Source organism: Tauraco erythrolophus, chromosome 6 (assembly GCF_009769465.1).
Source record: "Tauraco erythrolophus isolate bTauEry1 chromosome 6, bTauEry1.pri, whole genome shotgun sequence".
Lineage (NCBI taxonomy): Eukaryota > Metazoa > Chordata > Aves > Musophagiformes > Musophagidae > Tauraco > Tauraco erythrolophus.
Window position 1 is genome coordinate 34188309 of NC_141470.1, and position 20012 is coordinate 34208320.

Below are 20012 nucleotides of genomic sequence, written 5' to 3' on the forward strand. Positions count from 1 at the left end.
TAGCACATTTACTGGCAACAGATTTCGGGTCTAGACTCTGCAAAAAGCTCATAGAAAAGGAGTTTTTCCATAATGCTCCATTCTGAGAGGTCACACGACTGCAAGTACAAAATTAGGACATATTAAGGGACCTGGCACTCCTCAGTAAAAAGGTTTAAAAACATTCAAAACCAAGGTTCATTGCAATGGGAACATAACATATAAATCCTCTTGAGCTACTAGCTCAGGCTACCAGCCTGAAGTGAGTTCCTGTCTAGAAGTGCAAAATACCTGCACAGACAGAACTAAATTGTAGTCAAGGAGATCTCCAGGGCTGTAGTAGCTCACAGGAACAGGAAGGATGGTTTTGCAAGATGTGCTCCTAGGACAAGAATGAACAACTACTCTTGTCCTAGAACGTCTGTATTGCCTCTGTCAGGGGACATGTTTGTTCCACAGTTGAGCGCCTGATGAGGCTGACCAAAATATGGCATGTTGCTTTCAAACGCTCCTCTTAATGACTTGACAAAAAGTTTCACTAAGAGAGACCACAAGAAACTGCCCCACCATTGCTGTATAAAACTGCTTTATTCAGCATACTATTTTCTAATAAATCACACCCTGGGGAGCCCTCACACTGGGCCTGATGCTGAAGATAATAGAAGAGCTTGTTGCTACTGGGCAAACTGGGAACACAGAAGCATCTTTCCAGCCAGAATTGCAGCTAGAGAATTAAGCTTCCTTCCATCAGTATTCAGGGCCCAGCCACCTCTGGCAACACGTCTGTTCTCACCACAGAATCATACAATGGTTTGGGTTGGAAGGGACCACAAAGATCATCTAGTTCCAATCCCCCTGCCATGGGCAGAGACACCTTCCATTACACCAGGTTGCTCAAAGCCCCATCCAACCTGTCCTTGAACACTTCCAGGGATGCGGCATCCACAACTTCTCTGGGCAACAAGAATTAGACAAGCTGGAAATATGAAGCTCTCTTGTACTGCTGGCAGACTTTTAGTACAGTTAATTAGTATTGTCTGGGGGTACATACCCACCATGAGGAAATGAAAAGGAGTACGGCTCTACCCTGTCTTCCTGAAACAACTCGGAATGTGCTGCCACCACTGCAAATCATTTAAGGGAATGGATTTGTGCCTTCTTCCCAATGTGACCTCAATCGGCTTACTAGTCAAGTAACCTTTGGAGACAGCTAGCTTCAGTCTCTCTTCATGGATTTCCAGATGTTACTCAGAGTAATGTCGTGTTACTCAGTCTTTATGCAGCTCTCCTTCAGTGCTGTACTGCTTGCAAATTTAAGCAGCAGGATGCCAACTCCCTCTTTCAGACTGTTAAACACACTGGGCAAAGTTTTCAGCAGTGCTTGCATGGCTTGAGACATTCTCTCCCAACTGATTACCAGTGAGACATAGGCACTTTGGAAAATTTCATTTGATGGTAAATGTACCTGACATCACAGCCATCCCATCAGATATCTTCCCTAATTTCAAGAAGATGCAATGCTATTTTTCTTTGCTATTTACTTGCATGGCTGCCTTATCACTTTATAAAAAACAGTTTAAGCAGACAAAAAAGCAAACAATTTAGTAGAAACTAAACTATACCATCAAGAAAGAGGAAATTCTGACACAAGCTTTATTATGCAAAGACCCTTGCTTCTGGCATTCTGCCCCATCTCCTTTCCCCCACCTCGTGCACTCTTGCTGCTTGTTACAGAATCCCATTACTTTGTTCAATCATTTCCTTTCCATATTTGTTTCTATTTTATGCTGACAGGAACAAAATAAAGAACAACTTTATTATAAAGATCTATTTGAAAGTCAGTATCTTGCTTCCCTGAATTTAGAATTGCATCTTCTTGTCCTTGTTTCTCCCCTCCCACTACATCAGAGACATATTAATTCAGTTCTCTTAACATCTACAGACACAAAGCACTTGCAATAGTGGATACAGCAGTTAAGTTCTTACTCATGTCTTCAATTATTTCTACTGAATTGTCTCTTCTTCTTTTAAAATATACAGTCTAGTTAAAAGTACATTTGAAAAAACCCACAAGTTTGCTACTAGATATTTCCAAGTAATTAAATTAATTAATCCAAACAGGGAGCAAGAGAAACAAAACCACTTTCTCCTTCATGCTTTTTTCCCCTCCTCTTACTCTATAATAATTATAAATGCTCTTATCCCACTAAATGTTATGACCAGCACTTATTAATTCTGGTTTTTGGTGCCCTTATCTTTCTCTTGCAAGCCTTAAACAGTAATTGCCCTGAAACTGGAAATAATGACAGAGGGTTCCCCCACTAGTAAACCTAAAATTTGCACAGCCTCTCAGAAACCAGGCTGTTTGTTGTTTCCTGCATTCTTTAGTTCCTAGGTTTTCAATTCACTGTTCCTCCAGCCTACTTCCACCATCGTACTGAATATTTAATTTCTATCATCACTACCAGAAAAGGTGTTTAGAAAAGAGGATGCAGAAACTCACACATCCCAAAGCCAAGATTCGTGGTAGTGAAATTTAACAAATTCAAAAGCCTGCTCCAGACCTGGTCCACAGCGACTCAGTGACTAACTTCCCAAGGAGACAGCTGGCAGATTTGCATAGCTGTGCCTGCTGGCACACTTGCAGAAACAGAAAAAAAGGAGAGGACAAGACAGTGTGATCATAGCAACTTGCATCTCTGCCACTCTGTGCTTTCTGTCCAGCTCACCTGAGGCACAGGGCACCCAAAAGTTCCAGCTTCACTCAGTGCAGTTCAATTGCATGTCTAATGTTTAAGACACTCCATCCTTGTTGAAGTTTATAGATAGATGTGTGTTCCACAGAAATAACTAGATTAGAATAGGCTTGAAGATTGGTAGAGTTAAAAATACACTGAATAAGCACACACCCCTTTCCTCCAAGGAACCACCCTGAAATCCTGTGCCTGGGCATAGAAAGTTTTTTCGGTACCACGAGAGGCCTGGAAGGCAACCAATTATATTAGGATGCATGTGCTGTCCATTTCCTTCGGTTGAAATACACAAGACAAGCTAGTATAGTCACCTTAACTTCCTCCTGTAAGCATGACATCAGGATGCTTTTCTAGCATACAGTTGTGATCCCAAGGCACTCCCTTCAATTTAAATTTTCCAGCAGGAAATTCTCAGGCAGTGATTCCAAATTAGCAAAATCGAATGCTATCAGCAACAACTTCACACCTACCAGTCCACATTTAGGCCAATGAACAACCAGCTTCCTTGTAATAGTAACAACCCACTTTTAACGTGGAGTGGTCACCTTCACCCATCCTTAAGGATCCATATGAAGAGGGGGGGGGGGGGGGGAAGCAGAGATAGCCAGAAAGCAGCTTTTCAAGTAACAACGAAAATATCTGGGGGCTGTGGTAATCCCCTTTTTGAAATGCTAATGTCATTACAACCGTAGCACCAGAAGACAAGCGGTGGGGCCTGGGTGACAGAGCCTCCACTGTGCCCTTACAAAGATGATTTAAGCTGGGCCTTTTGTAACTCTCCTGCCCAAAGCCCCCCGCCCAGCATCATGCTTGACAGAGCCGCAGCTGCCGCCCGACCCTCCCGAGGAGCAGGGGTGGAAAGATCAAGCTGATGAATTCAGGCGTGCGGGGTAGGGGCCCAGGGCGCAGCAGCCATAGCCGCAGCCTTGCGTTCCCCAAATGCACACGTGAGGACAAAGACGGGTTCAGGGAAGGCTTGGAAAAAGGCAAAGCAAAAGGTCCTCAACTGCTCTCTTGCTACTGATAAACAACTGCATGACAGTAAAAATCGTTGCAGCTGGTCATCAGACTGGTCACAACAGATAGTGGCATGGGAGAGCACGGCTCCAAGGAACCAATCAATGTAAATACATCTATCCTCACAGCCCTCGGAACCAGCTCAGCTTAGGGAGGAATCCCTTCCACGGAGATAGCCATTTTAAAGGGACGGAGAGCAGTCAACTTCCCTGAAAAAGCAACTGGAACTAGTTGCTGTGGGGAAGATCGGAGACCAGACCGGGCACCACAAGTTTCATCCTGTCACCACGCGATATGTAACAACTGACAGATGGTTACCAGAGGGCTTTCTAGTTTTGTTTTCAATTCAGTGTTCAGTTTTCACTGCCTCTGATATTAGTCAGGGAATCACCAGGGAAAACCAACTTCAGGTAATGATTCTAACTACTACAGGATTTGCTGCAAAAAAAGTCTTTCCTACAACTTACCATTTCTTTCCATCTCCCAGAGAGCCTCTCACTACAGGAGAAAAGGGAGACCATCACCACAATGGCTGAGAAGTAAATCAAGCTAAGTTTTACCCCAGGTGAAATACAGGTTAACTGGAAAAGCAAGCTACAGACTGAAACTACATTTGCCATTGACAAACACTGCTGCATTTATAGCAATTCCCACTTCATTACGAGATTGGGTGATGCTACTCTAACACCACAGAAATAATACATAAGAATCCCAAATCCCTCTGCTGGAAAAGAAACAGGAACTATTTCACCTTGAAAGTTCACTTATCCCACTGCTGCATAGGTGTTTGAACTTCTACCTATAGAGAAGTGTCTGCATTTCATGAGGCCGGCCTCTATTGCCACAGAAAGAAGAAAGGTGACAGACCGCTCTGGAGAGGGAGGTGCATTTGGTTTCATTTGTGCAGAGTGCACACTGGCAAGCAGCTTTGAAATGCTGCCACCAAACTCAAATAATTTTTAAATGAAAAACACAGAAGCTTCAGTTCTGCAGGCACCTTGGTGCTACTAACCAACCAACGTCAGGGGAAAAATTTCCTCCATTTAAAGCAACTAATTAAGTTAAGAGTTCAATGGATGGAAACACTTTGTGATAGATGCTTCCCTGCTGTCAGAGGATGCAGAACAGACATTCATATTCACCCTCTCAAATCGCTCCTCGGCACCTGATGCAGCCAAGTGTGAAATACTCCTGACTTGCCTCAGACAAGTGTCAGGTGGCCAGAGGTATGCAGTAAAATAGTTAAGTCTTTGCTCACCCTGACTGTAGTCAGAGACTGAATCTCCTCACAACACCTCTAATTAGCAGCTTCTGTCAGTCTCTCGGTTTTACTGACAGCAAGAATCAAGGATGCTAGAAGCTGCCCTACCTGTGTACCAGATGACAGGCTGCAACATCCCCTTTCCCCCATACAGTCATACCACTGCCCACCCAAGGACTCAGCTTTTACATGGGATCAGCTCATGACTGGAAAGAGCTGGTTAAAGTGGGACGAAAAATGATCAAGGCAATAGTGACAAGAAAAAGAAAGAAAGAAAGGAAAACAAAAAGAAACAGTGCTCTGAAAAAGTACTAAAGCCCTGAGTCATCTCCACAGCTGGAGACACATGCCAAGAGGCAGTCAGTTCTCCAGGGTGCTAAGAGGAGGCAGAACTTCTCATAGGGACTAACCTCTTCCAGCACAGCATCCCTACTGCACTTCAAGTGTGCTTGCCCACCAGAGGCATCTCCTTAACACCAGCAGACAGTAATCTGGCCACCATTGCATGTACCTCCTTCTCCTGCAAGGCAGAAGCGCACTAACAGAGCCTGACTGCCAGTCTTGTGTCTTGTGATCTGCCTCAGACCAAACTTGCTGATTATTTGTTTTGTGATCACTTCAGTGACACAAAATTGAACAAGGATCCTGTACCAATAGAGAGCTCAGCTCTCCCAGCAGTGTACATTTCCCTCAACTACTCCAAAAGTAGAATCTAGCCGTGGGGGAAACAGCCACCATCAAAGCACAAACTGTCAACTTAAAGATAACATTTAAGTATTTGAGAAGTAAATGCAAATAAAGAGATTCAAAGTGGGAAAGCCTGAAGGTTAAAATTATGCTAGCTCAAGGATATCATATTTCTAAGTCACAGCAAGACTCACTTCTGCTTTGGGCTACTGGCAATAACATTTGCAACAAGATTAACTTGTTGGGAAAGACAAAGAAGTGGAGGACTAACAGAATACAAATGGAAAAACAAACTTGCTGTCTTCATGGATTTCACCAAGACTTGCAGTCAAAGGTGAACTCATTGCAGCTTGTGACTATGTTCAGATTTTTCAGCTTATACATCAAGAAGTATTAATTTCCTCAGTTGAGAGAAAAGTGACAGTTGAACCTAAACAAATAATAAAGCCTTTATCTTTTCTTACTATCTTACAATCTAAGTCAATTACACCCAAGAAAGTGTTTACAATGAAACCTGAAGGTTGTTCTCCAGGAGCATTCAAAGGTTACTTTTACTAGGGAAAGCAAAACCAGCAACAGAATGGACGCAGCACTAGCTTTAGGATAACACAGAGCATTACAGTTCTGGTCCTTTGCCTGTGCTAAAGAAAGTAAAGATGTGCTGCAGCATATCACGTGGCTCAGCACAGCTCTGATAGTACTGGTCCTTTTCAAGAAGCACATCAGCAGGCCTAAAACTTGAACTACCGGACGCAGATTACACAGCAGGTGCATCCCCAGGACTCTAAGTTTCAAAGTTGCTGCTATGAAGGTAAGACTGGTACAGGCCAGAAGAAACAATGTTAAAAACCCACACTTCTCCCCTCCCAGCCAGGGATAAATCAACAGCTGTGTGTTTTGTATGACATACCTAAAGGCTCTGCAGCATCAGGTAAGTCTCCTGGAGTTAAATCTCTAGGATGCTGGTGGTCCAGAAAAGAGGCAACACCAGAAGTCCCTAATGCACTCTGATACAACTTCATTCCACACATATAGTCACACACAGACCCCACCTGGAAAGCATCACCATCTGCAGGGCGTGATACCTTGGTGTTGACAAGGATCCAGGGTCTAGCAGCTTTAATAGGTTTATCTTGTTTACAGGAAGAGTTCCTCTACAATGGGTGTAGCAGCCAAACACACACAGGATGGGGGAGAAACTGAACACAAACTAAGAAAAGCAGAACGTTCTGAGAATGCCACGGCTATTTCTCTGAACATAGCAGAAACTTCCACTTGAAATTCTTCCTTATGTCTTGTTTCACACACAGTTGCTATATGGTCTTTTGCAGATCTCCAGATGTTAGAGCACTTATAGGCAGCCTCGGCCAGTGCCCCAGTAATTGGCATCTTCACCCTGCTCCGCCCTTGCCTTAAGGAGATTCCTGCCTTGAAGCTTCAGTCCCTGGAGGGCATACACACTTTGTAACCCTCAAGTTCTTAACCTCTGTCGGTGTCTCATTAGTCAGTCCTGTTGCATATAGAAAAGCCTCAAAAGCCTGACATTGTAAAGGCATATCCTGCATCTTCCTGTATTAAGACACTCTTACCTAATCACTAAAAAAATAAACACATACATATGTTTTGGGTTTTTTTTCTACTAGAGCCCTCCCTCCCAAGGCCATACTATTACACTATTCTCAACCATTCTAATCTGTTTGCATAACAAAAGCACTACCTTCTTTCAGGACTTCCACTTAATCACCAAGCTGCTAATTGGCTTTTTAAACCACCAGGATCTTTTTCACAACTCCCGCACCTGGGTCAGGGAAATCCTCAGTATCAATACAGACTGGGGGATGAAGGGATTGAGAACAGCCCTGAGGGTTCTGGTGGATGAACAGCTGGACATGAGCCGGCAACGTGCACTCACAGCCCAGAAAGCCAACCGTATCTTGGGCTGCACCAAAAGCAGCATGGCCAGCAGGTCGAGGGAGGTGATTCTGCCCCTCTACTCTGTGCTTGTGAGACCTATGGGGTCCTCAGCACACAAAAGACATCGACCCATTGGAGTGGACCAAGAGGAGGACCACGAAGATGATGAGAGGGCTGGAGCACCTCTCCTGTTGAAGAAAGGCTGAGAGAGTTGGGGCTGTTCAGCCTGGAGAAGAGAAGGCTCTTCAGAAGAGGAGACCTTCTAGCAACCTTCCAGTACCTAAAGGGGCCCTACAAGAAAGCTGGAGAGGGACTCTTACAGGGCATGTCATGACAGGACATTAAACTGAAACGTGATAGCTTTAAGCTGAAAGAGGGTAGAGTTGGATTAGATACAAGGAAGAAATTTTTTTACAGTGAGGGTGGTGAGGCACTGGAGCAGGTTGCCCAGAGAACCTGTGGCTGCCTCATCCCTAGAAGCATTGAAGGCCAGGTTGGATAAGGCTTTGAGCAACCTGATCTAGTGGAAGGTGTCTTTGCTCACTGCAGGGGGCTTGGACTAGATGACCTTTAAAAGTCTGTTCCAACCTAAATTATTCTACAATTCCACCTGTGGAAACCTCCACCTTCCTCTTTTGCTGCATTCCTCTGTCCCCCTATTCTCCTTCCTATAATCTTATTCACTCCTGGTCCTCATTCACCTTCAATCTATTCTACCACCTTCCTACAAATCTCCATTTGCTTCTGGTCCTTTTCTACATCTGGAGAGGCTCCAGATAGAACTAGAATATTTTGAAGGAAATTGAGCTACCTTCTTTATAATGGATAGTTTTATAGGTGCCTAAGCGTACGTCTGACACGAAACTTGCTATACACCATGTTGGTCTTTTTCTCAGGACACAGAAAATGTTCCTTCAAGCCAGAAAAGCAGCAGCAACCTCTGACTTTTAGTTATGACTCTCCATGTGTCAGGCCTACCATGTTTCTCCCGTCTGTGGATTGAAAACTCAGGACAATGTCCACCAGAGGTGTTTATCTCACTCTACAGTAAGGCAACATTTTTCAAATCAGACATGCTTCTCCATTTACTGACAATGTAAAAGATATATCTCAAAAGCAGCAGCAATGTTTCTTCTGCTCTCAAACAAGAAAGACTTTCCCCATTGAATTAAGATGACTGTCTAGATCTAAAATGCTGAGGCAGGATTTAAAGATGCTCTTTTGTTACCCTACTGTTCAATTCTTTGGCTTCTGCTTCCCTTTAAACGCTTCTTACCATGCCAAGTGGATAAATGAACTTATCCTTGCATTCACAGCAATGGCCCTATTGAGAAGGGACACAGGAAGCATCTCCATCCAGCACCAGCAGGCCAAGGTACACAAGCAGTGAGGGAGCATCCCCACAACCTCTTGAGATTAGGCAGTCTTTTCAGCACAGGAATTCCAAAAGTTCCCCTCTCCCTTCTGTAAAGAAAGGATCACTATACTAGGCTGGGCCAAAAAGCTCATTTGATTCATCAACAGTTCAGCAAAAAGCCCCCTCTAGCCCAATCCACCTAATGCATCCTATAACTCATCTAAGTAGTCCCATACCTACGGGGTTACTTCAAATCCCTTCCAGGACACCCGGAAGCAAGTAATTTCCCAGTCCTCCAACAGAATATTTTGCAGGAGAGTCTCCTCAGGGGAATTCCTGCTTGCAGAGGAAGATGAACACTCCCCAGAAGTTTTGTTCATTAAAAGGAAATTTTTGGGTTTTTTAGATGTAGATCAGTGCACACAGATAAGCAGATATTTCTTGAGACAATACCACCATTCTGTCACTGGCTTCCAGTTACTCTCACGAGGGTAACAAGCATTTTTGAGCTTGCTGTTCTAGTGCCTTCAGCACTGTACCTTCACTCTTGACTACCAGGAGCTCGTTACCAGCAGTGTTTTAGCAATCCTCATCTAGACACAGATTGCTGGGTCTAACACAGGGCCTTGACAGATTCAGCCACGAAACCTGACGACTCAATAGTCCACAGCTACCCACCTTGCCCTACCACCTTTTTCCCTATCACCCATGTAAGCACGCTGAAGATGTATCTACTCCACAGCTGTACATACCACATACCAGCTATTCCAGCAGTATTTGCAGTAGCAGCCCAGACTAAAGTTTGCCACAGTTTCAGAGCAAATTTACTACTTGTCCTGCCATCCCCACTGTAGAGTCAGTAATGGCTGGCAGCACAAACAGGGAGCTGGTAACTGCTTGTGCTGCTACAGTTAAACATAAGGGCTGAAGAAGCAGTGGCAGACATGGGTTGCACAGATGAAAAACACTCAACATATCCTAAAAACATAATGCCTCAACTGCAACAGTAACCAGTTTAGGACTCAAAAGGGACAGAAGCAGCAGAGGAATTATCAGGTAGCACAAGGTGACAGCAAGTAAATTTTTTTCCATTCTGCTATCTTTTCCCATGAGACGAGGAACAAACCCAAACTCTTCCCAAGAGATTGGCTCAAGTAGATAAAGAGGAAGGACTCAGTGATAGAAGGAAGCTGCATCAGAAGATAGACATGTCTGTATCTTCAACCTAGCGGGCAGCAGTCATCAAGGGACACCAAGACGGTGATGAGTCAGAATCTGGATTGAAGTTCACAAATACTTTCTCTTGAAGAATATATCACACCATTCGTGCCCCTCTTGCTTCCCTCTACAATGAGGCTCCTACCAGTTTCCATCTTCCTCATTCTAGCCCAAGAAGCTAAGGTGAGTTGGATCAGACAATTCTTGAGTTATTTCCTAAAGCAGCTTAATTTCCTGCTAGCAACCATGGCCAAGAATTGAAGGTCCCTTAATACTAGGTGTGTGTGATACCAGCCTTGCCAGGCATAAAATTCAAGCATTGGATAAAAATCCAGGATTCAGAGGATTCCATCACCTCTTCTCCCATCTCCCCCTCTCTGAAGATCAAAATTTGGTAGGTGGTAAAATTCCTGTCTCCCACCTTTAAATATTTCATTATGAATCCATTCCTCTCAGACTCTGTTCCTGTATTCCATTTTTTTGGAGGAGAGAGGAAAGTTCAGACTAAGCAGATCAAATTTCAGAGTTCAACAAAGATTTACAGAAAATTTTGTATATTTAGAACAGATACGGATTCTTGTCAAAGTTACGTACATCCATAGCATGCACACAGGAAAGAGAACAGACTTTTTTCAAGTGCAGGAAATGAAAAGTAGGAGCATCCAATGGAATATATCCAGAGTCATGCTTTGTGATGAGATGTTTACCTTTCTTCATTAAGGAAAACAAAAAGGGTTTTGCCTCAGCTTGCCCTTCCCATCCTCTCAGTCCTCTCTGGCAGCCTCTCAAAACTCACACAAGCAGCATTTCTCTCTGCATTTTAATGAAATATTTGTTCAATTCTTTTTCGCTTGAGTCATTTGAAGCTAAATGCTATAGAAGGCACAGGGATGCCCCTTCAAGCACAGTGAAACACAGGAAGTTGATCTCTCTCCCTCAAACTGAGGGCAGTTATCTTTCCCAAATACAACGGACAAAAATGGAAACAGGGCATAGAGATGAATCTCAGCCTACCCAACACAACAAAAGTATAACAGGAATCGTAGTTCACAGCCACTTATATTAACCAGTAAAACATCTCACATTTCTCACAGTACAGCAGTGAATATAAGTCTACCCACATGCAGGTTCTTTGGATTTGCTGAGCAAACCTAGGACAGACAAAAGGAAAATTCGGGATTGCTATTATGCTTGCTTTAATTCATCCTTCAACCATGAGAAGCGGTTAAAACTAACAAGTTGTGTAGCTTCTTATCCCTGTTACTCTCTTCAAGCCAGCTGCTTAAATAGCACTGCCTCGATCAGTGTAGTAACAGTGTGAATATTACTATTTGAATAGTCTAATTCTCAGCCCATCTGCCTTTGCTTCCCAGCCACCTTTGCAGCCTGGCGTTATTCTGCAGCTCCTCACCGTGCTCTTCCATACCACTCTGCTCTTACTAAGCTCTCCAAAGCAACTGCAAAGAGGAATTGCACCTGAAACTGCAATTCTCCCCCCTTATCTCCACGGAGAGCTACACACTTCTTTGGCCTGACCCTGTAATTTCTCCAAACCCACACTTACATGAAGCATGGAGGTTAGAATCAAGATCCTCCGTCCTTGCACCACACCTCCCCACATTTCTGTCTGGCTATCCAATGCTATAGAGTCCTTGTTTTCATGACCATTTAATTCATCTCTAGCTGTATAATCGCCTTCCTTTCAGCAGCATAATTAGAGACAAAGGAAAACTCTGCTTTGCACAGATTCCCAAAGAATAGGAACAAGTCTGAATCTGCTCAATGACTGGAGTGTGCTCTAACAAGCTGTTCTATGCAAAGCAAACAAATACCAGTGGTATCCAAGAGCTTCTGTGCAGAATAACCTTGGCACTGAAAAGACCTTATAACAGCAAGCAGCAGATTGGCTGCATTTGCGTCAGAGATAACACACAGGAATGAAGTCGTTTCAGTTTATTTAAGCCCAATTTATCACTTTAATGGCAATCCTAAAAATCGAAGGGCTAGCTTTATAGCATTTCACATGTGATCAGTCAACAAAAATCAGGCTGCATTTAAATCTAAATGTACTGAGATTCACTGAGCCTGCATGATCATTAATTTTTAAAGGTTAATATTTAAACTCTCTCCTTTATGGGTATTGATATTTGCTTAATTCAGGATGTTTAATACGTTTACCAACACCTTTACTTGCATCTCCCAGGACCAGGTGATGCTATTATCAACAATGAAAGGCGCAGCCTATGTTTTGATAGGTTCCTGACAGAGCTTATGAATCCAAGAGAGACTACGCCATTTGGAACACAAATGATAGGAAGCTTTCAGAGTTATTTTAGAGACTACATGTTAAAATTCAATGAACAACTTATTCTGATCCACTGTCATTGTTCCAAAAATAGCCTGGCCAAGCAGGAGGACCACTGTGAATGAGAGATAAACACAAGGCCTTTGAGAGCTTGGGAATAACCTTAAGGGTCAAAGACGGTGGGGGAAGCAGGGGAAACAATACTAAAAAAACAACATAACAACAAAGAAAGAATGGAGAAGCGTTATCTTAGAAAAGCAGACAAAACCATTGTTACTGCTCCTGTCCAACACTTCAAAAATTCCCCATCTCTATCTACTAAGTCCCCTGGCTCTTAGCTACATTCCAGATGAAACCTCAAAGAAAACAGAAGAGACAGATCAAGAATTAAGCCTCAGCATTTCAGGTCCTTGCATTCCAAGTCTCCTCACCTGCTCATTCCTTCATTATTTCTCCCAACTAATCTTGGAGAACTTGCCAGATACAGAAGAAAGGCACAACAGTAATACAGCTCCAAAATATTTCTGAACAGCACTGAAGTTTTCATAAATCCTCCTCTTCTGACACAGCTTCATTGCTTGTTGAACTCCAAATGCCACATTTATTTTGTGTTAAAATACGTGCAGTGGTTATTTTTATATTTACGGGTATCTTCCTGTGAAAAGGGAACAGTTTCCCCAAATTCTGCAGTGTGCTTAGTGACTAAGCAACTTATCATACTCATCTCATGGCGCTCCAAGATATTTGGACAGATTGCTTGAGACAAAATGCTGAAGATTTTTCTTAAAAATCCATGCCTAAATAAAATCAATTTATTACCAGAAGACAGACCAGATGCTTGCTGACTGGAAATGGGTCTGCCCTCTGCATTAAACACGTGGCAAAGAAAACACATTCCTGCCCAGAACATGAATATATGTCTAAGCCTCCTGGAACTCAAGTGATAGAATTTCTAAACAGCAAAATTACAGCAATACAACACATATTGTATGGTTTTAAACACATAAATCACAAGCGCTTTCTCACTCAGACCTGAGCCAGTCATTGTCTCCATGCTTGTCTGTCTTTTTATGAGAACATTCTTCAGCTTTTGTAGCAATTGTGAGCATGTCACATTGGCCCCGCATTCAAGATAAGCATTACCACCAAGAGATTTAATACAATCTCTTAATTCATATTAAGATCGCTTTTCTCTGCCTGCTCTGAATGATTTTGCTATGTAAAGTAATAAAGTGAGGATGGTGGGGTGGCTGGGGGACAAAGATGATGGAAAGATGATTTTCCAAACACCTCGTCAGTGTTCTTTGTTTCTCCATCTGGCTCTCCGCTCCCCAGCTGACCTGCTCATTAATGTTACTCACAGCTGGCGTGCTGCTGCAGGTGCGGCTCTCCGGGACCATGACACATCACTGAGCACCTCCATCCCTCCCAGCAATTAGCAGTTGGATAGCTACCTCCTAGTCTCAGAAAACCCGTACGTGGAAGCACTCCTCAGCGAGCCCTTCCTCTCCCCCAGGATTTTTTCCCTGGCATGTCTTGCCCTCTGCTAAGATCCTGGGCTCCCCTCCACATGCACTCACTTTCTCCGTTCCCCTGCAGGAAACGGTTCATGCCTGGCTACTATAATCCTATTTAGCTGATCATCTGCCTTGATCAGTTTACCACAGTTGGTTTCAGGTCCTGAAGCAAAAGGAACACAGAAAGGGAAGCAATGCAGAACCACTCTCCGGTCTTCTGACAGGCTTAACTAGTGCTTTTGTTAATGCAACTGGATGCCTCAAAACTGATACTAAATGGGCTTGCCAGGATTGTGGCTTCTTTCCCCATTCAGCAGCCCCGTGCAGTGCAAGGCATTTGCATACTGATTACAGACTCTCAATTGAAAGTGCTGCAGTCTGTAATGGGAGTTTCAGATGGGGATGGTGCACTCCAGCCCCAGGCTGGGAAGCATATCTGACAGGCCTACATTTGAAATGAGGCAGTGAAATTATCATCAATAATAACAAGATAGGAAAAAACAAGGATAGAACAGATCCAAAAGACCTTGTCCCTTTCCCACTCTATCTGTTCTTGCCAATTTGTCACTTTCTCATATGTGTGCCCCTACCCTTCATTATCCACAAACCCAAAATCAGGCCAGGAAGATATCCAAGTCTGGGATACCTGATTTCAGCAGCCTCTCCCTTTCAACTTGAAGAGCCAGAAATACCAAAAGGAGATCAACTCCTCCTCTGGCAGTTTCCAGCATCAGCAGGCTTTTCCATACAGGATCACCTTGGCTTTGAGTACATCTGGCAACTAACATTATTCTGCTCCACCACACAGAGGCCAGTTCAAACTTCACCGATGCTGAGGAGTGTTACGTCATGGGACATTTTCACGTGCCATGGTATGTCAAATAAATAGGAGTTCTTAGAGTCATATTGAGAACTGAGGTTTTGTTTTCAAAGGCAAGCTATTGTTCTAAATCGCAACAGCTACTGAAGTCAAATCTATGTGCCTTTTTAGGACTAACCTCCTTCAAAGTTCTGTGCACGAGCACACAAAGTTATTCCTTCCATCCCATGCCACTTATGATCAGGCATCTCTCTACAGAGAAAAACTAAATCACGGCTGAACTGAGAGAAAAGACATTTCAGGGCATATTGGAAAACAAGCACACACTTCACATCATGTTCTATCTTGTGAGTATCTGGTATATTTTCTTCTTCCACTAATTTCTAAAAGGCAGATCCTCACATCTCTGCTGACATTTACATATCATTCCACTGCACTGCTATTTACATTATTCACAACACTTGTCCATTGGATAAACATCAAGCAGTTAGAAAGATGAGAGGGAAAAACTCGAGCTGCAAAAAGAACCTAACAGAGGGGTGCAGTTACCAAGTGTTGAGGTGTCAGAAGATAGCACACAAAGAAACACTGAATGGATTCATCAGCTATGCAAAGAGCTGGAAACAGCCTGTGCTTCCAAAACTACTTCACATGAGCAATTGCTACAGGTAATATAGATAAAAGCATCTACATGAGAATTTCACTGAACAAAAATGCGGTTCATGCTCTTGAGACAGTCCAAGTGCCCTCAGCTGCAGTGAAGGGATGAGAATGGAGGGGAAAAAAAAAATCTGAGAGAATCAAAATGACAGGGTAAAGGACAAGCACTTATCTACTAATTTACTAATATGCAAGACTCATTCAGTTCAGACTCTGCCCTCTGCCTAACAAGTAGCAATAGAATTTTTCCTGTGAGTACTAAAAGATGTGTACAAATGCATCAACCATCACCAGCTTCCCCATAAAATATAAGGCCACCTCCATACTTATACATCTCCCTCTCCCTGCGGCATATGCAAAGGTTTTACTTACCTGTGGCCTGTGCTTCCAAGATAAAGGTACCAAAGATGACTAGCAGAAGAAATAACCCATGGCTAGTCAAGGCAAGAGACGATCCTGTGTTGCTCTTTGGTGCTACCATTCCATGGCACATCTTTTACCCACCAAAGTTTCTTTTTAAAAAATTCCCGAAGATCTGGTTGAACAGGAGCACCTTGGTCTACAAAACAAAGACAAAGAAAGAAACAGTAAGCATAGAGCCAAACATCTACAACATCCGGGGAGAGGAAAAGGGGGGAATTCAGAAACAAACAAGAGCAACCTTTTGCATGTTCTAGCATTTAGGAATCTTACCAAGTATTCACAAGGTAACATGAGCAGAAAAGGCAGTCTTCTACAAAAGAAATACTAAAAGGAGCTGCATTATAGAGGGTGAGTAAAAAGTTCTGGTCTCTCTAATATTTCAGGTGTGAAGACTGCCTAGCCTACAATTAATTTCAACTTTTCCTTTCAAGACAACCCTGGAGGATATAGCATCTGGAGAATTTGTTTCAAAATAACTTCAAGAGAGCCAGCCTTCCTACACCCCCACCACCTTTCAGAAGGTCTCCAAGACACAGCAGACTGTACTAGACAGCTAGGATAAATAAATCAAATGCTTATTCAGCCACCTGGAGAGGCACAGCAAATCTGACAGCCAGCCGGCAGGCAGGCAAACTCGCACTTACGAGAAGGAATGTAGAACAGCTTGCAAACCTCAGGTATAATGTTCTGACAGTACAACGCACAGCAATTAAAATTGCAGGATGTGACACTGCTCATACCTGAGGACTGAGGGATTCAGCTATAGCCTATCAGGCACTGTCATGGCAAAAACAGACACACAAACACAGAAAGCACAGTTGGGAAATCAAGAAAGTACAAAGTTGAACCTCTATTTTTAATGAAGGAAAAAGACCCAGCAGAATACGTCTCACCAACCCAGTATGGTTTTAGCCTACAAGATCTCCAATAGTAAATTTAGACCTGGATGAATAACAAAGTCATGTGTGACTCCAATACTCGTGAAGGAGTTGGGACTAAAAATCTGTGTGTATTAGTTTTATAAAGGAGGAAGGAGAAAACTGGGATAAAGACAACTGGGTGATGGAGTAAAAAAAAAATGAACACACAAACAAACAAAAAACCACCCAGAAACAACAACAAAAACTCCAATCAAAATAAAACAAACAAAACACAAACCGCATGGAGACACATTGCAACACTTCTATCATACTATTCCTTACACAAACATCTAAAGCTCTGAGGGAAAATAAAAAACATATTGCAGAAATTAATGTTTCTTTACTCTTGACCACAGGAATACTTTTAATTTTGAGGGAAATCCTATTCAGCCACAGCTTCTTCAGTTAAACGGATATTTGTACTGAAGGAGGAATTTTTTGCAAAGTTTCCCATTGAAATTCAAAACTGCTGGATAAATCCAAATAAATATGAGAGGTGCAAAGGAAGGTATTGTACTCTTTCAGACCCTGTGAGAACAGATGAGAGACCTGGCTTGGTGCTCCTACTACTAGGGAAGGCAGTATGACTATCGGATCCTTAAGTACTTCTGAGATGAAGTCGACATGCCAGCACTGACCAGAGAAACACATGACTTGAACAGCCACAACTCACACTTCCACCTACTCAGGCAAAAAAAGAAGCTGCATTATGGGAGGGAATATGTAGATTTGCCATTAAACCTGGAAGTCATCCTAGTGAAAGAGAGTTTCCTTAGTTTCATGTTACTACTTTGCTCATATTTACTTCACAAAAGGGTTATCATTACAATTTGGATCTTTCAAGTCAATTAGCCTCTACCAAGAAGAATTATTTGTCTGCATATATCTCCGCCTTGAAATGTCATTTCAAGATGACATTTAAACTGCCATGTGGCAAGTCTGAAGGTGATGCTACAATAAACTCTGTGTCTGCCGCTTTGTTTCTTGCTTTGTTTGGAGGGGGAGGGAGAGAAATGAAACTATCCCACTCTACGCCTGTAGCACAGCCTATAGATTTCTCCTGTCTTCCATAGACAAGGAGTCAATGCTTTGCTCGCCAAACTGCTACCATGCAGAAAGGAATAAGGATGCTGCCACTCACCTGGCTAGAATTCCTTCAGCAACAATTAGACCATGGAATGAAAAAATACTCCTTTGTGAAAAAAGCCAAGCCAGCTAGTCTGTACATCTGCCCACTCCTCTCAAGTCAGATCTCCCACACGGATTTTAAGTCCATATTCAATTGGAAGAGGCGAGCATCTGGCCTATACTCCAGGTCAACAGCTGGCTGATTTCTTCTAAGAGTCACTGCTTGCACTGAATTACAGCTCTTGACAAATCAATGCACAATCTTCAGCAAATGACCCTTCTGATTAGATCAAGACAGGTCTGTCCTCTCCATTCCAATTTAATAAAGCCTCATTAGCACAACAAACTCTGCAGGTCTTGCCAAGCTACCTTTTAAAGGTCATCTTCCCTGTCCTTGGAACAGTGCTTTTCGAGTGACATAGCAGCAGCCAGGAGGAGAGGAAGGGAAGAGGGCATGCAATTATCACAATTTGCTGAGCCGCCTGAGGTGTGCTACCTAGCCCCAGAGGCGTGTTCCTCTCCCAGAGATTGCATGTGGAAGCCAGCAGTCCAATTCTGGTCTCTGGACAGCCACCAAGTTACAGATACCTAAAACAACAATATCTTCTGGGGGAATCAATTATTGCTTAGTCTCGATTTACTAATAGATTGCTCCAGAGCACAGTGCTGTTTCTCTCCTTTTTGCTAAAGTTGGGCATGGCTTCCTCATCTTTTTTCAGCTACTAAGTCACTTGAGTCCCAGGTTATCAGGGATCCTGTCTGTCAGAGGCACAGGGCTGCCTCACAAGGAATACTGTAAATTGCTGCTGCTATGCCTACAATAACATCCCACTAAGCTGATTTAGTTCAGTGTGGGATTTGAAGGAGACACAAAAGCAGCAAAACCATTTAGTGGAAGATATCATCGATAAACCCGTCAGAATTGTTAGGAGACAACGGGCACAGGTACCGCCTGCAAGGATCCTCCCTCGGGCTTCAGCCAAGTTACAAAACTTGTTCCCAGCCTTGACTTTTCCTTGGCAAAATTAGAGATGAAAGAGGTTCTGGCTAGATAAGAAGGTATCATTTCTTCCCAGAGGGGAGCTGGTGGTTGGGAAGCTATTTAGACAGACATTCAGTTCTCTGAAAGTTGACTGTTGTTTTAGCACATTCCTTATACCTCCACCTCAGGGGGAAGCAGCTTTCATAACAACTCTTCAGGCCTCCACCTCCAGAATTAACTGGAGTGCACTGTAGAGCACACACATTTGTCAGAGACTCACTCTCAGGGAGACAGCTTAACAATTCACGGGTTCAAGTGAATCAAAGCGACTCCCTGTTTACACATAGCATTAAGGAATAGGCTGGTTTCTTTAATGGATCCTAGAAACAATGAGGCAGAAGCCAACAGTAGCACGAGTATACGGAGTGAGGACGTTTCAGACCCATTTCACATGCCACAGCCTAGGCTGAAGGGTTATGGGAGGATTAAGTTTAAACAGATGTTTTCACAGATAATATTTAGCATAGCTAGCAGTTCCAGTTCCCATAAATACAGTATGGAGGGGAAAGAAGATTCTTCTCTGTTAAGAGTATGTCAGTCAATAGAGGTATTTTTTTTGCTTTCTTTTTAATCTGCACTTTGAAAAACACCTACTAAATATGGCTAAAACCAAATAAACTGTCCTCTGTGGCCACAAAGTCAATAGCCACACACCCTCTCAGGGAATGCTATGAACAAGGAAAAAAGTACTCATTGCTCCCAGGTTACAGCCATCCCTGGCTCTTTCTTTTCTTGAAGTCTCATTATCAAGCAGCCTTCCCAGTGATGCTTCAGCATTAGTCCCCCTCGCTGCATGGCCAGCCCTGCTTGCAAAAAGAGCAGTAGTTCACTTCTACATGAACTCCCTGAAGCAGGCATCAGCTTCCACCGAAACCACGCAGGCAGACTTCCTGCTCACTCTTAAACCACAATTAGCCGTTTCCAAAGATGACGCACTCACATATGGCAGGAGGTTTTTTCTAAGCTAAGCTGTTTGGGGACCTCTGCCATTTATCTTCTAGACCTTCAGAA

At 43.1% G+C, this 20012-nt stretch overlaps 1 protein-coding gene across 2 annotated transcripts in view; it reads right to left on the reverse strand.

Moving 5' to 3' along the window:
- SUSD6 (sushi domain containing 6) overlaps positions 1 to 20012 on the reverse strand; it is an 86316-nt gene that overhangs the window by 35913 nt on the left and 30391 nt on the right. Inside the window, exons 2-3 of one of the 2 annotated variants that reach the window (XM_086613672.1) lie at positions 15861 to 16047; positions 11308 to 11337 (exon numbers count right to left, since the gene is read on the reverse strand). In XM_086613672.1, the coding sequence (XP_086469798.1) occupies positions 11308 to 11337; positions 15861 to 15981 (151 nt within the window). In that variant the 5' untranslated portion in view covers positions 15982 to 16047. The remainder of the gene's footprint in view (positions 1 to 11307; positions 11338 to 15860; positions 16048 to 20012) is intronic. The other variant, XM_086613671.1, reaches the window with a different exon arrangement.